The sequence below is a fragment of the Cetorhinus maximus genome, chromosome 1 (assembly GCF_964194155.1).
Source record: "Cetorhinus maximus chromosome 1, sCetMax3.hap1.1, whole genome shotgun sequence".
Taxonomy (NCBI): domain Eukaryota; kingdom Metazoa; phylum Chordata; class Chondrichthyes; order Lamniformes; family Cetorhinidae; genus Cetorhinus; species Cetorhinus maximus.
This window is the reverse complement of record NC_135879.1, coordinates 107,304,899-107,331,445: the sequence shown is the minus strand read 5'-3', so window position 1 is coordinate 107,331,445 and position 26,547 is coordinate 107,304,899. Positions and strand designations below refer to the sequence as shown.

The following is a 26,547-nucleotide window of genomic DNA, read 5'->3' as shown; positions in this document are numbered from 1 at the left end:
TGAAAGCTCCCTGAAGGCATAGAGCTGTCTCAGGGAGCTGAAGATTTTGAAAAATTAAAAATGCTAAAAATCCAGAAAAAATGTCCGCACAGCAGAGTCACATGCCTTTACATGGTGCTTATGAAAATCCTGCCTAAACATTTTTTAAAAATTTTATTTAATTAGAGAAACCTCATCCTGTTGCCTGGCCTATTTGCTTGCCTGCTAACCGTAATGTTGGACGGGCAGCAAAAAATTCAACTTAATTTCCAACTTAAGGGCCTTAATAGGCCTGTTAATTGTCGGCCAACGTGCTGCTGACTCTAGAGTGTGCTCACCGACCAAAATATTGCACCAGTGCGCGACGACATCGGGGTGCTTGCCTGACGTCATCGCACGCTATTGCATGCTCAGGCGTATCGGTTGCGCGCCCAAACGCTGAGCTGAAAACCCTGCCCTTGTTGTTCGTCTCTAAAAACTGTCCTGCGCTGCTTTGTCATAAAATCCAACTACTGCTCTGGGTTTTATAAGATTGTTAGGTATCTTTTTAGAATAGAATTAAAATAAATGAAATAATTTGTTTTCTCCAATCAAAATAGTTATTACAGCTTCAAAGGTTTTCTCGCTGAAATTAAAAACTTTTGTTTTGTATATCAGTGAGCATTAATTGTCTTCAATCACACTGTTGGTCACTTGAATTTATATTCCATATCTGGTGTAGATGTAGCAGTTTATAGAAACATTGGGCTGGATTTTATGCCCCCCCGCCCCCGCACCAGGTTTTCAGTGGGGGGCTTGTAAAAACCGAGGGGTGCCTACCCTGAGCAGTCTCCCATAATATGGGGTGGGGCGAAGCGGGGGAATGTGGGTATGCACCAAAATCACAGCCTGGTTGCCACATGTAAATAAATAATTAAGGGTCGATTGAGCTTGTTTGCTAGCCAATTAGCCCCAATATTACACTGCCCATGCTATAAAAATGTTGGCATGGGCAGGCAGGCGGAAGTGGGCAGCTCACTCAAAACAAAGTTTTTATAAAGGGGGAATGGAAGGGGGGCACTATCTTTGCACATCAGGGGCACCCCCTGAACAAAGTAGCCCATCTTCCTTCTGCCCTGACGGCCCAGGATGTCACATCCCTCCCTGCCTGGATACCCCTGCCATATCTGAGTCCGGGATCCACTAGGGCCTTCGTCTTGGGCCTGCTTGCAGTTCCAGCAGCGCCCAGTGGTGAGCTTTGTTGCTGTCGGGGCTGCAAGATCTGTTGGCCAATCAGATTGGCTGGCAGCTCCTGAGGGTGGGACTTCCTCCCAGTAAGGGGTGGAAGTCCAATGCTTTCCTTGTTATTGCCGCCTGCAGCAAGTTATTGCTGCGGGGCGGACTATTGTACTTTAGTCAGGGGCGAAGGGGCTGAGCAGTATGCTGTTTTTCTCCCCAACCCCCACCCCCCTGCACCCCCCCACACCCCCATCACCACCCCCTTGCAAAATCCAGTCCAATGTTTACCACAATAGCATTGACCACTTCTCGCGGCATCTTTATATGTTGCTAATCTTGCTTGGAACTGGTTATTTTATTTTATGGCAATAAACAGCACAAATATTTTGAGAGTAATTGCCCTTGCCTTGATATGGGATTTCTCTGTCTTACCAGATTTTAAGACTGTTTTGAGGGACCATATGTAATTGAGGTTTAAGTTTTCTGCTGTTCAGTATGTTAATTGGGAGGGAAGGTGTGTTCAAAACGAATAAATTTTGAGGGTAACAATAATAGAATCGTGAAAAGATTCTTGGTTCAGTAGTTCAATATGATCTTTTGTCAACGTGATCCATGTTGGTAAAGTTCAAAATCAAATTCTTTTCCACAGATTTAGTTGCATTAATACTTTGTCAGATAAATGACTTATTACTGATTTTGCCTAATAACCTCATTTAAGTGCACTTAGTTTGTTGCTTCTCCTTCAAATAACTTTTTTTTTAAATACAAAAAACAGGGCTGGAACACTATGTATGTTTGCTGCTAACCAAAACCTCACCAACCAAATTAAAGGAGTTAAGAAGCTGGTCAACAACAACTTCCAAGACCTACGTGCTTTGGTCAATTACACACCAACTGTAAGGAAGATTTCAGCTACATACAGAATGAAGATTTTAAGAGTTTGTGATGGGATATAATTTGCAGAATAGCAAGTAATTGATTGTTTTTTTATTTCAGCAATTAAATTACATCACACAGCAATATGACATTGCTCAGAACAAAGCACTCTCTGATATTAACAGTAAGTAATCTTTTTTGTTTAGTTCTGTTTCAGATAACCTTCTGTTTTATGGAGCATTACCCATCTCAATTCTTAACATGCCTTAAACCGAAGGAATAAAACAAGATCCCTTCAAAGGGAGTTTGCATATTAGTTATCTTGAACCTTTTGTTCTTTCCAATAGTTTTAGTTGTAATTGATGCAACTGCTAGGGTCACTCACAAGAAAGGTCGTTTGCTGAACCCCATAAAATAAGAAATGTTTTTGCCTCCAAATTTCAAGTTCACTTTTTTGATACTGGATTTGATATGGCAAAGAAAATGTAAACAAGAGTTCAAGGATTCTGCCATGGACAGCATTTGCGTTTTTGCTTTTGTCAGTATGTTTTATATGTAAGGGGTATGTGTTTGCTTGCCTTCAGCGTGCGTAATGTAATTAAATAATTCCAGCAGCTAGCTTCTGTGAGTTTAAAAATAAAGAGGCTATTTATTCTCACATGCTTACCCTGAATTAAACGCAATGCATCACACACACTCTCTCACACAAAGAATAGATACAGATGAAGGTTAAATACTGTTACAGGTTATAATTACCTCAATTTCATATTTACGCTCCCACGAGGCAGGCCTGTGGTTTCTTGGATGGTTTTGATGCTTTGAAGTTGAAGAGAGAGATGTGTAAAGTCAAAGATTCCCAGCAGGCTGTGAAGCTTCTTGTAGTGGAATTTCTAGGAGGTTAGTTGTCAGGTGAACTTGGACAGGTTAGAGGGAATCCTCTCTGTTAGTATCTCCCACTTTCAAGGTACTGCTGTTCATTACCTTGGCTGTTTGGATCACTTTCAGTTAGTTCCATCAGAAAGCCATCGAACTCTGTGACTGCAAGCAGCTTCTTGCTGACTTAAAAAGCATACAACAAAAATGGTTCCGTCATCATGTGACTTCCACAAGTTCAAAGTCCTTTTTCCAAACATAGGGTGGCATATATGTTGATTCCAATCATTCTGTGTTGTTGTTTGAAACCTTGAGATTCACATAGTCTAGGTTGGATGACGGAAACCATCATAATACATTGGAAGGTTGATAGGACCCATTCACATCCATCTTTCACATATTGGGCTGGATTTTACTTGATAAAATCCCACTCCACAGCCATAACGTGCTGCCAGCAGGCTAAATGATGCCCCTCAGTGGGAGGAAGTCCCACCCTCAAGAGCTGCTAATCTGATTAGCCAGCAGCTCTAGCAATAACAGCAACAATGGAACTCGATCAGAGACACTACTGTATTGCAAGCAGGCCCACAAAGAAGAAAAGATGGCGCGGGAGCTAGGTAAATCCGGCCTTTTTGGGCGGGGAGGGATCAGGCAGCCTAGAGTGAGGGGCAATGGGGGTGGAGGGTAGGTGAGAAGGAACAAAATGGGGTAACATCTTGCGGGGGGGTGCCCCTGATGTGCACAGGGCAACCCTGAATGAAGTGCCCCCCCATTTCCCTTTTTTTTTTCAACTTGGGCTCAAAAAACAGACAGCCACTCTTGCCTGCCTACCTATGTCAACTGTATTATGGCAGGGGCAGAGTAATATGCCAATCAGTTGGCTTGGTAACAAGCTCAATTGACCATTAATTATTTAAAAATGGCGGGTCGGCTGCCAACTTCTGTGCCCGTCCACTTAACATATTATGGGGGAACAGCTCAGGGGTAGGTGGGAATGCAGTGAGCTGGGCGCTCCTTGAATTTTTCTTCCCACCTCCCCCTGCCGAAAATTTGTCTGGCGGGGGGGGGCCAGTAAAATCCAGCCCATTGAATTTCGATTTGCCCTTTTGTCCAGGGTGAAACAGGGAGTCATGGAATTCTATAGTCCTTTTGTGTTGATTCATCCTTAAAAAAGAGGGGTGTGAATTCCCTGGATGGCTGTGAATGTCCATACTTAATTAAATATTCAGTTGAGACTTGGGACTGTCAGAAACTCAAAGGCCAAAGGCCACATGATTTGCAATGGCCATTTGAATAGTCTGTGTGTGTCTTGACTGAAAGCTTATAATATACTGGGACATGACAGTATATTTCCTGCAATAAGCAAAATGAGAGGAATCATTCCTGCACTGGCTTGGAACATTTATCTATCTTCCCCATGAGGTCTGTTGATATTGCATCATGCTATGTATGTGGTGCCACGCTAATTTAAGAGCAGTTTACAAGAAGCATTAAAAAAGTTGTAAATTTGAAACCAAACAGAAAATGATGGCACGTCAGCCCTATGGTTTTCTTTCTTTGAGATTATGTGTGAAAAATACCATTTCTGAGTTATACTCTATTGTTTGAAAAAGGGGAGAGGATGTAACATGTTAAAACAATTTCTACATTAAAGTTGAATAATAACTCATTCTAAATGATTAAATAAATCTTACTAGAAGACCAGCTTGCATTTGAAGTGTGTTGACTGTTGTAATGTAGGGAAACACAGCAACATCCTATATGCAGTCATGAGATAAATAGAAATACCTGCATTCATGTAGTAGCTTTTACGACCTCAGAATCACCTTGAAGGCAGTAACTTAACTTGGGATGCATTTCCTCAGATACTGACAGTCCCTGGTTTCTTGCTAAATGAGCTTAGAATGCAGTGCCACATGATTGTCATACAGGGTTGGCATCACAACTGACCCTGAATTATCTTGTTCCTTAAATTTTACACACAAAAACGTTTGCACAGGTATTGGAAATCAGAAATGGGAACCTGAGCTGATTTTTACTCTAGTCTCTCTAGCCCCATAGATACAAGTCTACTTTAGTGCTCCTCCCATTTGCCATCTTTGTAGGGAAGGGGGAGCAGACTACCCCACCACCTTATTTTTAAACACTCACCTCCCTCTAATCTCGCACTCCATCAATCACTACATCATTAATGCTGTTGATCTGTAATTTCCCCTCTTCTGCCTTCAATGCCGTCAATAAATTACGTATTTCTAATCTCTGCTGTCTTCAGTACATTTTTCAGTTTTGAAGTCTAAAGTCTGAAGGCCACAAAATTGAGTACATTTGGTGCACAACTCTTGTTATTTACCACTTAAATAGATGAGCATGGATTTTGCCAAATTGAACATTGGAAGTTGAAGGCATAGTTGTGTCCTTTGCTAAAACGCAACATGCCTGCACCCTCCTCCTGGCTTCCCACTCAGGCTGTGAAAGACTTCAATATCCTACATGACAGAGCTGAGCTTCAACTTCATATACCATCCATCATCCAGACCACTGAATTCCACCCTCATAACAGCATCATCTACTGCAGGCTAACTTTAATTCATGTGCTTTTATCTAGACTCTTTGCTGCAGTGTCCACTTCACCAATCTCCTGACCTCCAACTTGTAAACTCAAGCTTGAGCATAACTTCACCAGATGCTTCCTTATCTACACTTAAGTTCTGCATATTTGTCACCCTTTTTGTCCTTGGTTCACCTGACCCCAAGTCTCCTGATGTAACATCTCATCTACAAATTGTTTCGCAAGTACTCCACTTTACCTCTGAAATCCAGAGTCTTATATTCTCATGCGTCCTTTGGCACTGGCCTGCCGTGCATCCTTTACTTCCTTTGCCCCACTGCTGGTGGTGGAGTCTTCAAGTACCTTGGCTTTATCAGTGTAATCTCTTTCCTGAAACCGCTACTTCTATCCTACCATTAAACTCTTCCTCGCAAAGCACCTTTCCAACTAAACCTTTGGCCACCTCTTTCAATTCCCCACAATACCTGCCCCTTCCTTCCTCTTGAACTGCTTTCAGATGTTCTTCTTTGATAAAGGCACTGTATAAGTGCAAATTGTTGTTTCGTACAATACGATACCAACTGGTGTTTTCACTGAATCACACATTTACTATGTCTGTCATGTATTATAAACCAGGAGCTTCTTGTACAATGAAAGAACTTATCTGACTTGCCAAGGGAGTTTCTGTAAGTATATGAGAAATGAATGGCAAGCATCTGTAATCTTTAACATTTTCGGATTTACAGATAAGTTATTAGAGTATAATTGCATTTCACTGAACAATATGATGCAACTTCTTCTTATGCAGATATTGGGAGTATACTTGGTGGCAGAGTTAAGGCACGCTTTGGAAAGTATGTAATCCCAGCACTGGACGATTCCTTCAATATGGCCAGAGGTGCGTTGTGTACAATTAGTTCAAACATTCTAATTGTAATTTCTGTTAATGATTTACAAAAGGTTTTGTTAGCAATATATGAAAAATATGCATATTTGGAAAGGTGCAGAAAACATCCAGTGCTTAGCTGGTTAACATGTGATGTGGAATAGGATATTGGAAAGTAGAATAATGCATAGGCGATTGTGATGGGGAGCTAGTTATTAAACTAAGTAGAAAAAGAGGAATAAGACCAAAAATAGCTATGAATGAGACAATTTTTACTATTCCACTAGCAGCACTTCTGCAGGATACACAACTCCAGGAAGAGGTGATGCCAACTCATTGCTTTACAAGTGGAGCTACAATACAGGATAAAACATTTTTTTCAAGAAAATTCAACTGTGGTTTCTTGGATAGTTTTTCATTAAAAGGAACATGCATATTTATATTTTAGTTGAATATACAATGGATGAATTTTGTACAGTTAACTTGAGTTAGCAAGATTTAAGCATTTAATGTTGTAAATGAGTATAGAAAATTAAAGTATCTCTGCTATAATTTTCCATCAATTACTATGGACTCTCCAAATTTTAAAAATTATTGGGTTTAGTGTAGTTTTGGGAGATGGTAAAATTTATTTCAATCATAATATTATCTAGCAAATGTAGCATATCAGTTGAAGAAATGGGTGTTCAAGAAAAGAGCATGAGATTGAACCACCAGGGGCTTGTTGGTTTGGGAGGCCAAGGAGTCAAAGTGCATTTAAAGTAAAAGCTTGAAATTTATTTTTTATTTCTTTAAAATGAATGTAACAGTCTGTAAATGTTTTGTTTTTAAATGACATGCACAGTGTTGAAATTTATCTGGGTATCCTAACAGTGACCCCTGGCAGTCAGAGAACTGCAAATAAAAAGATGTCCTTTTTGTGTGGAAAGTGACCTCTGCTGAAAACTTAGGACCAAAATTTCTGTAATGAAGCTGTGAAAATGAGCTGCCAACATCTATGACCTGAATTTCACTCATTCGCTAATGCATTTTTTCACCTCCTAAAGGCAGTGGCTTATGGTGCTGCTGTATTGTTCCATAACCAGCATTAACCTTGGATAGCAAGCTCAACTTGCCATTGTTTCATAGATGGTGTGTATTGTCAATCTATTAAAACAGGGAGGAGGCGAGGAGAATGTTGCAGTTGATCCCAAGCCAGTCCTTGCCCAGTGTGTACACTTTCCAATTGAGATTGCAAAGAGTGATTGGTGAAGGAATTGCCAACTGATTTGATTTCCCCCATGATGTTGTTTTGGTTGGGATTAGCTGACTCTGGGATTTTACTGGTCCATATGGGCCAGTATCACACTTGACAGGATGTGCTTTTCTCTAATTTGTTTAAGCATTGTAATATTGCTTGTCTTACTCAAACTGAATCATAGTATTTGGGGTGCAAAACTGGCTGGAAAATCTAGGACAGCCAAAAATTCTTCGGCATAGATGAACCCTATTCCTGCTACTACTCTACTTTGCTTTCCATTGTTATCTATCTTTGCTTCATTTTTTTTTTCTTGCCTTGAAGTCACAGTGGAAAGGGCTATCAAAGGTAACGTCAACTTCAAATGTGTGAAGTCTTGTGCACTTGTGTGTTTTTGGTCTTTTGTTATTTTCTGTCCATTGGTTTGAATCCACACTTAATTGTCGTAGTTGGTTTTACCCTGGATTTTACCCCTTGACTAGAAATATATTTAAATCACCTGCTTGGAAATTATTTGTCTGCACAAAATCCATCATTGAAATTTCAGGTTTAGTTCCTTTTAAAATTGCTTTCTAATGTTATTATAAAGATTATTATTAATTGTATTGATCTTTTGAATATTGAATCACTGCTGCTATTCAAGAATGGTTCTCCAAAGGTCTAAAAATAACGAGAATTCAGGATAACCAATTACAAAGCAGATGAAACTGAAGTAAACTGAGCAGAATTGTGTTCAGTTCATTACAATTGAAGAATGTATCAAAAATACTTGAGAAATGATCCAGAAGTTCAGTCCCAAAACATTAAAGTTTTGTGTTTTATTTTTTACTGTCTCGTGTTGTAGCCCCAAACGTTTCATGTTCAAGGATGTGCAAATAGAGGGCCATCTAGAGATGAAGAGTCAGTACTCCACATTTCAGTTTATTTTCCTGGGATCAGTACAGTAAATGATTTCTGCAGCTTCTGACACAACAATCACAATACATACCGCTGCTCCACAAAATAGTTTTTAAAAATATTTAATTGGAAGCTTTGCTATCAATTGAATATTGTTTCTTCTAAATTAAGTAATCAATTCAGAAAAATAGCTTCTTGGGTGTTAAAAGCAACTCTTGGGGCAGAATTTTCTGCTCGTTGGGCAGGTGTGCGACCGACCCGAACGAGCATAAAATGACGCGCGATATTTCAGTCAGCGGGCGCGCTGCCGACTCTTGCACGCCTAACAGGCCTATTAAGGCCACTAAAGATCTAATTGAATTAAATTTTTCACTGCCCGTCCAACCTTACGGTCGGTGGGCAGGTGATAAGGCCAAGCAGCCTTTGGATTTTTTGCTAAACCTCATCCACAGGCAGTATGAGGTTTCGATTCGCCATTCAGAAAAATAAAAAATTTTCAGACTAATTTCTAACATGTCTCTGCTCATGCGACAGAGTCACATGGGCGGACATGTTGTTACATTTTTAAAATCTTCCTTTTTTATTTTTCAAAATTTTCACCTCCATGATGCAGCTCTGTGCCTCAGAGAGCTTTTCCTGCGCACACCTGCGCGCATCCATAAAGTTCCCGGCTCACCCTCCCATCCCACCCCACCCCACACAGGCAGCGCTGCAGCGGGTGTTTCACGCTGGGTGGGCCTTCATTGGCCTGCCAGCATGAAATCGTGTTCGGGTCCCGACCGCAGGTGGCAGTCAGCTTCCGGACCGCTCCCGCTCGCCCCCGCCGAGCCCGCCCGACATGTGCAAAATCGTGGCCTTGAAGTTTTTCTAATAGTGTGCAGTATTTAGTTCATGCATAGGACAAATGATTTGTTGCTGCAAAAAAAGGCTAAAATACCAGATACTTGCCCTCACTTTGAAGCCAGATCTTAATATGCTGGCATTTCTTCAAACTATGTCACTCTCTCGTCTCCCATTCTCCAAGCTAGCCAGGACAATCATTGAAACGGTGCTGAAATCTCCTAGACCAGGATTTCCCGGTCAGCGAGTGGGGACGGGGCCTGCTCACCGATGCGTAAAGTGACGGGGGATGACGTTGGGTAGAACTCCTGACGTCACCCCGCCTCATTTCAATTCTTAGGTCGGCGGAGGCTCAGCCGAATCAGCTGTGCGCCCGCCAACCTGTCAATGGCCTATTGAGGCCATTGACAAAGTAATTAGTGGACTGTCCATCCAACCTTAAGGTTGGCGGGCAGGCTGGGAGTTCTGGCGGGCATTGGAACAAGCATGAAATCTCATCCACGGGCAGGATGAGGTTTCATGTAGGTTTTTAAAAATTTAATAAAAGTGTATTCAAAAGTGATGGGCATGTGCCAACTCATCTGACAGCGTAACATGAGGGGACGTGTCAGGGAAATTTTTTTTTTCTGTTTTTAAGATTTTTTATTGTTGAGCCGATCTCCCTGAGCCAGCACTTCGCCTCAGGGAGATGAGTGCGCTCTTCCGTGTGCATGCGCGAAAGAGCGCACTCTCGGCTTAGGGAATCCCCCCCCCCCCGCGCACTGCTCGCACAGGGAACGCATAGCACTTAATTGGCCGGCCCACGTAAAATGGCTGCACGCCCCCAATCGGGGGTGCCGATCGGAGGTGAGCCCGCACGTGCCCGCTCCTGAACTTCCCCCCACAATGGGGGGAAAATTCTGCCCCTAGAGTTCAACATTGGGAAGACTGAAGACATTTGTTTTTAGCCTCCGCCACAAATGCTGTACCCTGGCCACTGATTGCATCACCCTTCCTGGTGACAGTCTTGGGCTGTTTCCAACCTCAATGTCCTATTTTACCCTGAGCTGAGTTTTAGACACTATTTCCTCTCCATAAAAAAGACAGCCTACTTCCACCTGAATAATATCGCCTATCCCTGCCCTTGCCTCAGCATATCTGCATTTGGAACCTTCATCCTTTTAGTGCTTCTCTCGCCTCCATACTCAACTACCCTAGTGCTCTCCTGGGTGGCCTCCTATCTTCCACTATAAATTTGAGGTTATCCAAAGCTCTGCTACCTGTATACCTTGTAGCAAGTCCCATTCACCAGCCTTGATTTTAAAATTCTTACTTTGTTTTCAGATACCTCCATGGCCTCGCAGCTACTCATCTCCAACCTTCGTCAGCCCTACAACCCTCTCAATATTTTGTGTTCCTCCAATTCTGGACTTTAGTGCTTCACTTCGTTCGCCCCATCAATGCCAGTTGTGCCCTCATCTGCCTAGTCCCTAAATGGAATTCCTTCCCTAAACTGCTTCATCTTAATACCTCTCACCTCCTTTAAGATGCTCCTTAAAAACTCTTTTGACCACCTGTTCTAGACCTGGATTTTCCAGTCCTGCTTGTGGCATGACCCGTTGTGAATGGACGGAAAATTTGGCACCCGGCGGGACCGGAAAATCCTGGCCTTAATATCTCTTCATTTGGCTGCGTATTAATTTTTGGTTTATGACACTCCTGTGAAGCACATTGTGACACTTCAAAGGTTCTCACACAAGTGGTTGGGTGTGCTGACTACTACCAGCTTCTGGAATGTTTCTAGCAAATCGCATAGAAAATCAATCACAGTATGTGTGGTAAATGGTGAAAGTTGTGCTGGAACTAATCAATTGCCTTAATCAGAATATCTATTGACATCGTAGCAAAGAAATGTACATTTGAGGAGCAAATGAAAATCAAGATATTGGGTGCAGAGAAACACTGGGCTTACACAATGGGCAGTGAGATGTTGCTGATATTTAAACATTGAGGCTTATTTTCCCCTCAGAATGTGATGCATAGAAACAGGTTTTTTTAGATGGAGTTAGTGGACCTTTCTGTAAATAGTCTGATGGCGATCATTGAACATGTACTTAATGGTAATTAGTCAACGTCTCCATTATCGTTTTAAGTTTTATAAGCAAATTTTTTTTTGAAATAGTGGTTCAATATTTTATAAGAGAAGTTATTTGGCTATTAAAGATTAAAAACCTTTGACCTACAGATGCATTTCTGTATTCTTGGTCTTCAAGCTTCACAATTTACAATTTATGACATAGAATATATTACAGAATTCATTCTGTAATATATTCTATGTCGTAAATTGTAAATTTGTATAGATAATTTTTATTTCCTCTGGTTAATGTAAGAATGTTGAATGAAATCATGACACAAACAGCAAAAACCAAAGAAAAGGAAAAGTCGTTGATTTGACAACTCAGTAAAAGGGAGAATGAGAGCTATATGAATACTTGTGTTTTTTTATTTGTTCTTGGGACGTGAGTGTCGCTGCCAAGGCCAGCACTTATAACCCCCCCTATTGCCCTTGAGCACGTGGTGGTGGGATGCCCTTTTGAACCACTGCAGCCCATATGGTGTACGTGCACCCATAGTGCTGTTAGGGAGGGAGTTCCAAGATTTTGATCCAGTGACGATGAAGGAAAGGGAACATCGTTCCAAGTCAAGATTATGAGTGGCATGGAGGACAACTGGCAGTTGATGGTGTTCCCATGCGTTTGCTGCCCTTGTCCTTCCAGTTGGTAGAGATCATGGGTTTGGACGTTGCTATCAAAGGAGCCTCAGCGAGTTGCTGTAGTGCATCTTGTAGATGGAACACATTGCTGCCACAATGTGCTGATGGTGGGGGGAGTCGATCAAGCAGGCTGCTTTTTCCTGGATGGCATTGAGCTTCTGAAGTTTAAGGAGCTAAGCTCATCCAGGAAAGTGGAGAGTATTCCATCACATTCCTGACTTGCCCCTCATAGATGGTGGACAGTCCTTGGAGAGTGAGGATGTGAGTTACTCACTGCAGAATTTCCATCTTCTGACCTGCTCTTGTAGCCACTGTATTTATGTGACAAGCCCAATCAATGGTGATTCCTAGGGTGTTGATGGTGGGGTTTCAGTGATGAAAATGCCATTGAATGTCAAGTGGAAATGATTAGGTTCCTTCTTGTTGGAGAAGGTTATTTCCTGGAACACGTGAGGCATGTATGTCACTTGACACTTATCAACCCAAGCCTGGATGTTTCCCTGGTCTTGCTGCATATGGACACAGACTGCTTTAGTAGCTGAGAAGCTGTGAATGGCACTGAACACTGTGCAATCATCAGCAAACATATCCCCACTTCAAACCTAATGGAGGGAAGGTCATTGATGAAGGAGCTGAAGATGGTTGGGCCTAGGACACTACCCTGAGGATCGCCTTTAATGATGTTCTGGGGCTGAGATGATTGGCTTCCAATGATCAGAGACGTCTTACTTCATACTAGGCATGACTCCAACCAGTGGAGAGTTTACCCTGTGATTCCCATTGATTTCAATTTTGATAGGGCTCCTTGATGCCACACTCAGCCAAGTGTGGCCTTGATGTCAAGGGCAGTCACTTCCACCTCACCTTTGGAATTCAGCTCTTTTGTCCATGTTTGGACCAAGGGCGTAATAAGGTCTGGAGCTGAGTGTTCATGGTGCAATCCAAAGTAAGCACCTGTGAGGAGATTGTTGCTGAGTAAGTGCTGCTTGATAGCACTGTCAATGTCCATCAGTGACATCTTCTATTCGATGATAATTGAGGGTAATCTGATGGGGCAGTAATGGGCTGGATTGGATTTGTCCTGCTTTTTGTGGACAGGACATACCAGTGCAATTTTCCAGTATTGTAGCTTTACTGGGACAGCTTGGCTGGAGATGTGGCTAATTCTAGAGCACAAACCTTTAGTACTACAGAGCGAACACTATCAGCGCCCATTAACTTTGCTGTATCCAGTGCTTTCACCCATTTCTTGATATCATGTGGCATGAACTGAATTGACTGAGGACTGGCATCTGTGGTAGGGATGTCAGGGAGAGGCTGAGATGGATCATTCTTCAGCCAGAAGTGGTGAGTGAATGTTATAAATATTTCAGCTTTGTCTTTTGCTCTGGCATGCTGGTGTCCTCCATCATTGAGGGTATTTTTGTGGCACCTCTTCCTCCTATCAGTTGTTTAATTGTGTGCCGCCATTCATGATCTGATCCGTTGGTTGTGGAATCATTTAACTCTGGCTATTGCATGCTGCTTCCATGGTTTAATATGCATGTAGTCCTGTGCTGTAGCTTCACTAGGTTGGTATCTCATTTTTAGCTATGTCTGATGCTGCCTCTAGCATGCACTCATGCACTTTTCTTTGAACCAGGTTTGGTACCCCAGCTTGATGGTAATGGTGGGGTGGGGGATATGCTGGGCCATGAGATTACAGATTGTGGTTGAATACAATTCTGCTGTTGCTGAAGGCCTACAGTTCCTCATGAAAGCCTAGTTTTGAGCTGATAGGTCTGTTCTGAGTCTATCCCTTTTAGCACAAAGATCGTACCATATAACATGATGGAGGATATCCTCCCTGTGATGATTGGACTTTGTCTCCACAAGGATTTTATGGTGACCACTCCTACCAATACTTTCATGGACAGGTGTGTCTGTACATGGGTCAAGACAAGGTCAAATCAGTTTCCCCCTCTTGTTGGTCCTCTCACAACCTGCCGCTGGGCTATTCTGGCAGATATGTCCTTCAGGACTCGGCCAGCTTGGTCAGTAATGGTGTTATTGAGACATTCTTTGCAATGAACATTGACATCCCCCACCAGCGTATATTCTGTGCCCTTGATACCATCAGTGCTTCTTCAAAGTGGTGTTCAACTTGGAGGAGTGGTAATTTATAAGCTGAGGGTGGATAGTGGTCAATACTATGCAGGAGGTTTCCTTGTGCAAGTTTGATGCCATGAGACTCCCTTTAGTTCAGAATCAGGATTGAGAACTCCCAGGGCCACTCCCTTCTGCTTGTATACCACTGTGCTTCCACCTCTGGCGGGTCTGTCCTGCTGGTGGGATAGAACATACCCAGGGTTGGTGATGGAGGAGTCTGGGACATTGGCTATAAGATATGATTTGGTGAGACTGACCATGACAGTTTATTGCTTTACTAGCCTATGGGATAGCTCTCCAATTTTGGCACAATCCTCCAGATGTTAGTGAGAAGAGCTTTGCAGGGATGACTTGTCAGGCTGTGCCTCTGTCTCTGCCAGTACCAATGCTGACGTTGGGTGGTCTGTCACATTCTATTCTTAAAATTTTTTGTAGCAGCTTGATAGAACTGAGTGGCTTGGTAAGCCATTTTAGAGGGCAGTTAAGAGGCAACCACAATGCTGTGGTTCAGGAGTCATATGTAGGTCTGACCAGGTAAGGATGGGAGATTTCCTCCCCTGAAGGTCATTAGTGAACCAGGTGGCCAATATTAATCAGTAAAGGCTAACAGTAAAAACCTTCACTCAACAACTTCATCCAGCAATACCTGAATAATACAAAAAAGCCCCAGAATTAATTCAGCCTTCTGCATCCCCTTTGTGCCCAGCTTTCGAGTGCCCTTGCTTAGTCTACTGCTGCTGCTCAGTGCTGCCCCAGCAGCTGCAGCATGACTAGTGAGAGGCTGCTGACTTTCACTAGTGGTGTTATAGTGGAATTGTCACTGGACTAGTATTCCAGAGACCCAGGGTAATGCTCTGGGGACCCAGGTTCAAATCCCACCATGGCAGATGATGAAATTTGAATTCAATAAAACTCTAGAATTAAAACCATTGCCAATTGTCATAAAAACCCACCTGGTCTGTGAATTAGGGAAGGAAATCTACCATCCTTACCTGGCCTGACCTACATGTGACTCCAGACCCACAACAATCTGGGGACTCTTAAATGCCCTCTGAACAAGGGCAATTAGGGATGGGCAATAAATGCTGGCCTAGCCAGCATCCCATGAATGTATTTTAAAAAAAGACTGTACATGACTTTGCAAGAGGCTCTTGAGCAGGTCTTTGGACTGTGCCACCTTGGCATTGGTGGCAGCAGTCTGAGCTGGCTGACTGGCAATCGCAAGGATACTTGTGGAGTGGCAGTGGTGGGAGCACAAATGCTGTCATCCTTAGAGAGGACAAGAGATTTGTCCTCCAGGTTGCAAATGCTATTTCCATGGAGTGGGACCTCGGCAATTCTAGTAATCTGTTGGAGGATAGATAGCTGGAATGCTGTGACACCCTACACCTCTGAGCACTGAGATCCGCATCCAAGTAAGATCTGGGGTTCACTCTAATTGTTAGACTTAAGTCAATAACAATTATTAGAGTGAGTGGGAGAGCTGATCGAAAAGGAACCTGCATTTCTGACTAGCTGCAGACCACTCTGGGTACAAGTATGTTGTCACAAGTTTCACAAAATGTTAATTGCAATGAGTATAAAAATGCAATACCTCGTAAAGGCAGTGCAAACAGCCAGTTCGTTCTGTAACATAAGCTTGTGACTTCCGGTTGACAGTGGCACTGTCTCCTGTTCTTTTGACTGAAGTCTATCTTCTTTCTTTTTTCTTCTTCATGTTGCATGCCTCTGTGCGTGGTCAGTGGTATCTCTGAGTTCTGATTTGTCCAGGCAATGCATGATCAGTCCCTAAGTGGTCAAGTAGTGCATGATCAGTGTCTGATTGGTCTCTTAAGGTTGATGGTCACTTTATTGATGTCACTTCTCATTATCTCCTGACTGGTTCCCCAAGATATCAGTCACTTGTGGGAACATCCTTCTCATTACAACTTTCCCCTGTTATTTTATTAAGTTTATGGCTTTCCACTAGGAAAACAAGGCACCACTAGTAATGTGTGTGCCTGCTTATTTGAGATAAGAGGATGTGTGGTGTCACTTTTCCTTCCTCCATATCCCAAAACACTTAATTGGTACATCTTAGGTGTTCTGGGGAATTCAAACGCCTATAAGTTCCTAGTGACTGCTAATGCCTGAAGGAAGTTACTTAGAAAAATATAACAAAAGAATACAAAAGACACCTCAATTACAAAGTTACTCCAACATAAAATCGATACAAAATATGTATAAAGTGCATAGAGAAAACCAGTGTGTTAAAACTGAGGTAACAAGATGTGACATGATACATGTTCATAAAGAATAAAAGTCACAAGAATTACAGAACTTCAATACTGATTACAGAACCTAATTCCAAAGTTACTAAATCCACAGGAATGCCTTGGTCTGTTTCATACTTTAAAAGAAAGAGACTGTTTCTCTTCAAGTTAAAAGGCTAAGACAATTTAACACATAAAGCTAAGGTTTAAAAACTCAACTCACAGTTGTCTTCACACAATAGAGCCTTCTAACTCAAGTATAACTGATAAGTGTTAATGGCTAGGGAATATAATGGCTCTATGCTCTGATCCGCTCACCTATGACTAACTTCACAGCACTTTGCCCAAGATTAGGGCCATGTGGTGTATTTCACTTGTCAAGAAGGATGCAGCTACAGACAAAGGCACACATGGTGTGATATCAGTGTCTTACATATTGACTACATTTAAGCAGAATATATTAGGTTAATTGATATATTTCGATTACTTGATCATGGCACATAACTGAACTACAAACTAATTATTAAACAGAGCCTTTCCTACCCACACAATGGCAGCAGTTTCAGCCTGCATGGCAGCAACTCTGCACCTCATGACTTCCGTTCAAGCTCCCAATGCATCAATGAGATGTTGGGGGACCTCTGCCTGTGCTGCACTGAAAGCTCAGACAGCAGCCAGCAGGCGCTCCCTTGGTTTGGCAGATCTGTCATGGAGTTGCCCACCATTTCATGGTGGAAAGGGTGGGTTCCAAGCTCTGCGATGCCCTGTGCCACATTGTAGCAGGAATCCTCCTTGCTCCTTGCCATTGAGTGGAGGCGATTTTCCTATATTTTCCATCCCAAGATCTTTATCTGAGTCTCTTGCAGCAGAACATGACTGTGACCTCCAGGGAGTTTATACATGAGATGCCCTATCCCCCTGGCCCACTCATGCCCTCTGACTCCCACATCCTGATCCCGACTCTACACTCGCCTCTAAAGTTCAAGCAATTCCAGTATCTGAGCTGGTAGCTGCGGGTGTCAGGTCAAGTGATTATTCCTCCTCTACACTGTCATGGGATTGTTCTTCCTCGTGATTTTTTGGATGCTGACCAGGCATCAGTTCTTGACTATCTGAAAGCTCAATAGCATAAGAGGGAGGAAGGTGGTCTGGTCAGGAAAGTTGGAATTGCACAGTTTCCATTTAATGGTGTCTTTTATTAGAATGATGAGTGTGTCAAGAGGTGTGTAAGTCATCAACTTATTATCCTCCTCGATGACCTTAGCAACACCCAGTGCAACTGGCTTTGTGACACTGTCTTCATCACTTTTTTCACCATGTCCTTGAGGGCGCTGGTCCACTCTTTCCCTCCTGTTATGAGCCACCCTCTCTGAGGGCTGATTGTGACTGTGTGTCAGTGTACCATAGTGATGTGCTGAATAGCTGTAGGTTTGTGGAGGCTTGGAGAGATAAGACCATAAGATATAGGAGCAGAAATTAGGCCAATCGGCCCATTGAGTCTGCTCCGCCATTCAATCATGGCTGATAAGTTTCTCAACCCCATTTTTCCACCTTCTCCTCGTAACCTTTGATTCCCTAACCAATCAAGAACCTATCTATCTCAGTCTTAAATACACTCAATGACCTGGCCTCCACAGCCTTCTGTGGCAATGAATTCCATAGATTCACCACTCTCTGGCTAAAGAAGTTTCTCCTCATCTCTGTTCTAAAAGGTCTTCCCTTTACTCTGAGGCTGTGCCCTCGGGTCCTAGTCTCTCCTACTGATGGAAACATCGTCCCCACGTCCACTCTATCCAGGCCTTTCAGTGTTCTGTAAGTTTCAATCAGATCCCCCCTCATCCTTCTAAACTCCATCGAGTATAGACCCAGAGTCCTCAAACGTTCCTCATATGTTAAGCCTTTCATTCCTGGGATCGTTCTCGTGAACCTCCTCTGGACCCTCTCCAGGGCCAGCACATCCTTCCTGAGATACGGGGCCCAAAATTGCTCACAATATTCTAAATGTGGTCTGACCAGAGCCTTATAAAGCCTCAGCAGCACATCCCTGCTTTTATATTCTAGTCCTCTCGAAATAAATGCCAAAATTGCATTTGCCTTCCTAACTACCGACTCAACCTGCAAGTTAACCTTAAGAGAATCCTGGACTAGGACTCCCAAGTCCCTTTGCTCTCCAGATTTCTGAATTCTCTCCCCATTTAGAAAATAGTCCATGCCTCTATTCTTCCTACCAAAGTGCAAGACCTCACACTTGCCCACGTTGTATTCCATCTGCCACTTCTTTGCCCATTCTCCTAACCTGTCCAAATCCTTCTGCAGCCTCCCCGCCTCCTCAATACTACCTGATCCTCCACCTATCTTTGTATCATCTGCAAACTTAGCCAGGATGCCCTCAGTTCCTTCATCTAGCTCATTAATGTATAAAGTGAAAAGTTGTGGTCCCAACACTGACCCCTGCGGAACTCCACTAGTCACCGGCTGCCATCCTGAGAAGGACCCCCTTATCCCCACTCTCTGCCTCCTGCCAGACAGCCAATCTTCTATCCATGCTAGTACCTTGCCTCTAACACTATGGGCTCTTATCTTACTGAACAGCCTCCTGTGCGGCACCTTGTCAAAGGCCTTCTGGAAGTCCAAGTAGATAACATCCATTGGCTCTCCTTTGTCTAACCTACTCGTTACCTTTTCAAAGAATTCTAACAGATTTGTCAGGCATGACCTCCACTTGATGAAACCATGCTGACTTTGCCCGATTTTCCCATGCACTTCCAAGTATTCTGAAATCTCATCCTTAATAATGGACTCTAAAATCTTACCAACAACCGAGGTCAGGCTAATCGGCCTGTAATTTCCCGTCTTTTGCCTCACTCCTTTCTTAAACAGGGGGGTTACATTAGCGATTTTCCAGTCCTCTGGGACCCTCCCTGACTCGAGTGATTCCTGAAAGATCACCACTAATGCCTCCACTATCTCTTCAGCTATCTCCTTCAGAACTCTGGGGTGTAATCCATCTGGTCCAGGTGATGTATCCACCTTCAGACCTTTCAGTTTTCCTAGCACCTTCTCCTTGGTAATGGCCACCATACTCACCTCTGCCACCCGACTCTCTTGAACTTTGGGGATGTCACTCGTGTCTTCCACTGTGAAGACTGACGCAAAGTACCTATTCAGTTCCTCCGCCATTTCTTTGTTCCCCACTACTACTTCTCCAGCATCATTTTCCAGCGCCCAATGTCCACTTTTGCCTCTCTCTTACCCTTTATATATCTAAAAAACTCTTGCAATCTTCTTTTATATTACTGGCTAGTTTACCCTCATATTTAATCTTCTCCCTCCTTATTTCTTTTTTAGTTGTCCTCTGTTGGTCTTTGTAGGCTTCCCAATCCCCTGATTTCCCACTGCTCTTCGCCGCATTGTATGCTTTCTCTTTAGCTTTTATGCTGTCCCTGACTTCCTTGTCAGCCATGGTTGCCTCGTCCTTCCTTTAGTATGCTTCTTCTTCCTAGGGATGAATTTTTGCTGTGTCTCCCAAGTTACTCCCAGAAACTCCTGCCATTGCTGTTCCACTGTCTTTCCTGCTCATCTCCCAGTCAATTCTGGCCAGCTCCTCCCTCATGCCTCTGTAGTTGCTTTTATTCAGCTGTAATACCGTTACATCTGATTCCAGCTTTTTCCTCTCAAATTGCAGGGTAAATTCTATCATATTATGGTCAATTCCTCCTAAGGGTTCCTTCACCTTAAGCTCCCTTATCAAATCTGCCTCATTACACATCACTAAATCTAGAATTGCCTGTTCCCTAGTGGGCTCCACCATAAGCTGCTCCAAAAAGCCATCTCGTAGACATTCCACAAATTCCTTTCCTTGGGATCCACTACCAAACTGATTTTCCCAGTCTACCTGCATATTGAAATCCCCCATGATCACTGTAACCTTGCCTTTCTTACACACCTTTTCTATCTCCTGGTGTATCTTGTGCCCCACATCCTGACTACTGTTCGGAGGCCTGTACATAACTCCCATTATGGTTTTTTTACCTTTGCGGTTCCTCAACTCTACCCACACAGATTCTACATCATCTGACCCTACATCATTTCTTGCTATCGATTTAATTCCATTTCTTACTAACAAAGCAACCCCACCCCCTCTGCCAACCTGCCTATCTTTTCGATAGGATGTATATCCTTGGATATTTAGCTCCCAGTCCTGATCCCCTTGCAGCCATGTCTCCGTAATGCCCACCACATCATAGCTGCCAATTTCAATCTGCGCCACAAGCTCATTTACCTTATTTCGTATACTGCGTGCATTCAGATACAACACCTTCAGTCCTGTATTTCCCGTCCCCTTTCTCATTGTCATCCCTTTATCTGATGTGCTTGAAGTTAGATTCCTAGCCCTTTCCAAACACTCTATCCTATTTTGTGTTCTGGAGACTTTAATAGCCTCGGGCTCTCCTTTCTTTTCAGTTTTTTCATAATTTTCCATGAAGTTGAATCCACCCCCCCACCACATGCTGCTTTGTTTCCCATTAGTCATGCTTCTTGGAGTTTTACCCTTCCCTCCCCTCCACTTTCTAGTTTAAAGTCCTGTTGACCACCCTATGTACCCTTTTCGCTAGAACATTGGTCCCAGATCTGTTCAGGTGGAGACCGTCCCAGATGTGCAATTGGCTGGCATAATTGGATTGTGTATATTGGTGTTCTAGTATCAGGATCTGAGGGTGAGTCCTGAGTGCCAGGGTCTGCTGCTGGATGAATTATCGGGTACGGTGCTTCGACTAGTATCAAAAGTGGGTGGTGGTGGGTCTGAGATGCAATTAGCCACCTTCACCATCCGAGTGAGGTAATGAAACATTTTATGGCAATGTCAGGGCAGCACTCTGGGCATTATCTGCCCTTGCAACCTGCTCCCATTCCCTTCTGAGGGTGTGCCTCAAAGGTTTCCTGCCTGCTAGCGGAAATCTTTCCTGACCTCCAATTGTGTCATCAATGTGCCTAGGACGTGTTACTGATTGCATTGTGATATTTTCCTCAGCCTGAGTTTTCCACAGTGATTATCCAGGAGCCTTCACTCCATTAGCCTAGCTTCCCTTTTATGGGAACTGTGCTTTTAAAAGTGAAGGCTACATGGGAAATGTGTCCTATTCGCAATGCTAGTCAGCCCCTTGCACAGAGGTCACCTGCAGTGTTACAGAGAGCAATACAGCGCAGCATCTGCATGGGACCAGGCTACAAACATGGAAATAATATGGGAGCACCAAAATTACATGTTCCCAACCTCCATCCGAATCAGCGGTGACAGGCTGCGAATTGTAGCCCCCATGCCCGTGAAATGTGGTAATAAAACGTTTACCTCTATGTTTACACATTGTTAGAAAAATGAATTAGAAAAATTAAATTTAAATTTTAAATGCCAACAGATGCACCAAACTATTTGAGAACATTTATATACTCTTGCTAAAAAGATAGAGATACCCGGCTGGATTTAATGCTCCCAACACAGGTTCTGCTCACTAGTTGGAGACCCAGTGGGAATCCAGTGTTGCTTGGATAGGGTAATCCCAACAAATTAAGTGCCTATCAGGCACTTAACTGGCTAGCATCGGGCCTTTTTATGTTCCTGTGCTTAGGGCCCTGGCACCAGAAATTTTGCCCAATTGAGAGCTTCCGGACAATCAGAGGTAGGCAGCTCTTCATTGCAGGCAGTGCCATCAGGAGCAGTGGCTGCTGCAGGTAATACTCCAGGAGTTTCACCAGTAATCTTTGTTGGATCCCTGGACTCAGGTGAGTGAAGGGAAGGAGGTCACAGAGGGGTACAGGAGGGTCAGAGGCAAGAACATGGGGTTGGCTTTCAGCGCTCACCCCGCCCCCCTTCCAGATGATGAGTCCCGTGATCGGGCGCAGACTGCTTCACAACGAAGGTCCCCCATGTCTTGGTAGAGTGCTGGCAGACCCAATAGGGTTTGCAGTGTGGCCTTCGGAAGGCATGGGAAGCCATGTGACTCCCATTTAATCCCTGTGCCACCACTAAATTCCAGTGGGCTCAAGGATAATTGGTGTCACTTGGCTCATTAATAAGCCTAATTGGCATCCCGCCAAGAGCGTGCAAGTTTCTTGGATTGGCCCCTTCCTGCCTCCGTCTTAATCACAGGGGGTTTTCCCACCACCAGGAGGCTGACATCATTAAGTGGTCCCAGCCACCATGCTTCCCATTGCGGTGGACTGGATCAAATTCCACCCACAGCTTCTATGTAAGATAATGGAACAACATGAATGTCATTCAGGATATGTGAACTTTATATTCTGACTAAATGGCTCTTGCCCTCAATATTTTTGAACTGTTTGCTAAAATTACTGCTAAGCAATAGCAGTATCTGTTGAAAAATAGAATCTGTGCAAGGATGGTAGATTTTAAAACTGGAATGTATGTGTTGCTGGTGTTTTTTCGAAGGCCACTTTCACCTGGGTTTTGTGCAGACTTTAACCAAATTAGCTACAGCTTATATCAATGAGTAAACTGAGCTGTGAAGCAGTTACTGTGATTACTGCAGGATCATTATATTTCATTGAAGTTGTGTATAGTTTCCTTGGGTTCTTGGATGTACTGAGATACCAAATTGCACCCCAAAAAATGAATGCAGTGTTGCAAAGAGTGGAGCCAAAGCCCAGAGGAATGCACTGAAATGATAGTGGTGCAAGATCCTCTGCGTTTCGCGAATATGCTCTGGTAGGAGAGAAACTTGAGAGCAGATGTGACCTATGTAGAAGATGATAGCCCCACCCCACCACTCTTAACCCTGGAAAGGGACATTACAACATCAACTTGCATTTATATAGACTCTTTAACATAGTAAAACACCTCAAGGTGCTTCACAGGAGTGTTTCAAACAACTTGACACCAAGTCGCATAAGGAAATATTTGGGATGGATGACCAATCCATCCTATAGAATAGGTTTTTGAGGAATGTCTTATAGAAGGAGAGACGACAAGAGAGGCAGAGGGATTTCCACAGCTTAGGGCCTAGACAACTGAAGGCATAATTGCCAATCTTGGAACCATTAAAAACTAAGATATGCAAGAGGCTAAATTGGAGGAGTGCAGAGATTTTGGAGCATTGTAGACTTGTGGAGGTTACAGAGAAGGGAGGGATGAGCCATGGAAGGATTTGAAAAAGAGGATGAGAATTTTAAAATCAAGGTGTTGCCGGAGTAGGATATAAGCAGCATAGTTTTGGATGGGCTTTGGATGGGTTCCAATATATGGAAGATGGAAAGTAGGAGGCTGGCCAGAAGAGCATTTGACTCATCAAGCCTAGAAGTTAAACTAGGCATGGGTTTCAACAGCAGATGAGCTGAGGCAGTGTCAGAAAGGGATGAAATTAATATGTAGCCTTCAACCTGGATGCATATATACAGTATAAGTAGATACTTTCAATTTTTCAAAATAACTTCAAATCGAGCCTAAACATTATTTTCTACCTGAGAATGATTTGCAGAATGAAATGCTGAAATATGGTGGGTTCTGTCCAGCCATCTGACATCCAAGGTAAATTTTATGTTGGCTAGTAAGTGGGGTAATTTTTGTTCAACCCTTATATCTGCAGCCATCAAAGAAACCAAGGAAGTTTTGGAGAAGGTGTCAACCTCACGTCAAACTTTAGACAAAGCAACTAGCGAACTTCAGACTAACTTGACTGATGTAAGAACAAGTCTCAACAACACATTAAATGATGCAGCTTGCAGAGTACCTGGCGCTGTTGCATATTGTAATGACATAAGGAATTCACTGGATTCTCTCAATATAAATGCAAACTTTAGTGAGGTAAGATATTTTTTTTTAAAGTACGCTTTCTTTCCTGATCCTTCCCCCACCCAATAACTTGTTCAGGTTATAGCTCATAGCTTAACTTTCCCCTTGCCCGCTGCCACCCCCACCCCCAACTACCATTTAAGAGATTAGAATAGTGCTTCTCATAGGTTAATTTAACAACTGAGCATAAGCAAAATAACTCATCAAAATTCAAAAATGAGAAAGCCAATGACAGTGTTATGACCCCTGGAAATTTTTTTTAACATAAATTTTACTGAAAATTACTTTTCTCTGCCCTTTATTCTATTCCCAGTTTGCAAATATAGTCAATAGATGTAAAGCAAAAAATTTGCAGCCTGAATTATTTAAATTAGAAGGTAGCATCTGCAGCCTATGTCACTGTTGCTGTAGTCTTCACAACACTTCCTATCTAAATCTAGATTGCAATTAAGTTACAGTTCACAAAACTCAGTGCAGTTTCAAATTAATTTTATTATTGGCTCAGAATGCGTGCATTACAGAAATATTTAAAAGTGTTTATTCTTAAAAAGCCACGAAATCTGCTCAATTCCTTTCTCCTTAGCATTTTACTTGAGTTTTCTAGTTGTTAAGCAACCACTGGGCTGAATGTTGTGACCAACAGCAAAGCAACAGTACTTGCTGCTTACCTCGAAGAAAGCTGCCCACAAAGATTGCTTGATCTTTGTGGCATGGATTGTATCTTTGCCAGCATTATTTTGACTCCAGGATCAGCTCAAGGCATTCTGACTTCCAACAATACTGATGTCAAGTAGGTTAAGCAGCCAATCAAATTGAAGAATTCTCACAGATAGCAAATCACAAAGTGAAAACCACTTCAACTTTTAATCATTTTGCAGCATCAAAGTAAAGGTTGAAGCATACTCATGGGATTAAGGCTGAAGCTGAAATGCCAAACTTTAAAAAATAATTTTCAAAATCTGTGGAATTTTCTTATCGCGATAAAAAAAAATTTGCATTCCATAAACATTAGCTTTTCAGGACCAGAGCGACAGTTCAGTAGCAATTATGAATTTAGTACATCATTAAAACCCAGTTACCCTTCATTCAGCAAGGTGTAACATTTTGCAAGGGTTTTTACAGTGAATCTAATGGCATAAAAGTCGGAAGTTCATGTCAAATCAAGCGGTTTCTAAAGATTTCCATCAGCAGGGTGTGCAGCAGCGAACCTTGAAGGAGTGGAAAATCATAGACTCATAGACATTTACAGCACAGAAGGAGTCCTCTTGGCCCATCATGTCCGTGCCGGTTAACAAAGAGCTGACTACACTAATCCCATTTTCCAGCATTTGGCCCATAGAACTGGAGGCTATGGCAACGTGTGAATATCTAAATACTTCTTAAGTGTTACAAGAGTTTCTGACTCAACCACCCTTTCAGGCAGTGAGTTCCAGACTCCCACCACCCTCTGGCTGAAAACATTTCTCCTCAACTCCCCTCTTAGCCTCCTACCTCTTACCATAAATCTATGCCCCCTGGTTATTGACCCCTCTACTAATGGAAAAAGTGCCTTCCTATCCACCCTATCTATGCCCCTCTTAATCTTATACACCTCAATCAGGTCCCCTCTCAACCTTCGCCGCTCCAAGGAAAACAACCCCTGCCTACCCAATTTTTCCTCATAGCTCAGACCCTCCAGCCCAGGCAGCATCCTGGTAAATCTCCTCTGCACCTTCTCCAGTGCAGTCACATCCTTCCTATAATGTGGTGACCAGACCTGCATGCAGTACTCCAGTTGTGGCCTAACTAGTATTTTATACAGTTCCAGCATAACCTCCCTGCTCTTGTCTTCTATGCCTCGGCTAATATAGACAAGCATCCCATATGCCGCCTTAACCACCTTATCTATCTTCACTGCTGGCTTCAGGGATCTGTGGACGTGCACACCAAGGCCCCTCTGATCATCAGTACTTTCCAGGGTCCTACTATTCATAGTGTAATCCCTTGCCTTGTTAGCCCTCCCCAAGTGCATTAACTCACATTTTTCTGGGTTGAATTCCATTTGCCACTGCTCTGCCCACCTGACCAGTCTATTGACATCCTCCTGCAGTTTACAGCTATCCTCCTCACTATTTACCACCCTATCAATTTTCGTGTCATCCATGAACTTCTTGATCATAACCCCAACATTTAAGTCCAAATCATTTATGTACACCACAAAAGCAAGGGCCCCAGCACAGAGCCCTGCAGAACCC

General features: G+C 43.0%; 1 protein-coding gene across 8 annotated transcripts in view; it reads left to right on the top strand.

Annotated features, from left to right (window-relative positions):
- Nucleotides 1-26,547, top strand: part of LOC144682600 (prominin-1-A-like) — a 297,236-nt gene that overhangs the window by 154,836 nt on the left and 115,853 nt on the right. For all 8 annotated transcript variants that reach the window (XM_078545151.1, XM_078545141.1, XM_078545114.1 and 5 more), the window contains exons 5-8: nt 1,973-2,093; nt 2,194-2,257; nt 6,303-6,392; nt 24,108-24,325. In XM_078545151.1, coding sequence (XP_078401277.1) covers nt 1,973-2,093; nt 2,194-2,257; nt 6,303-6,392; nt 24,108-24,325 — 493 coding nt within the window. The remainder of the gene's footprint in view (nt 1-1,972; nt 2,094-2,193; nt 2,258-6,302; nt 6,393-24,107; nt 24,326-26,547) is intronic.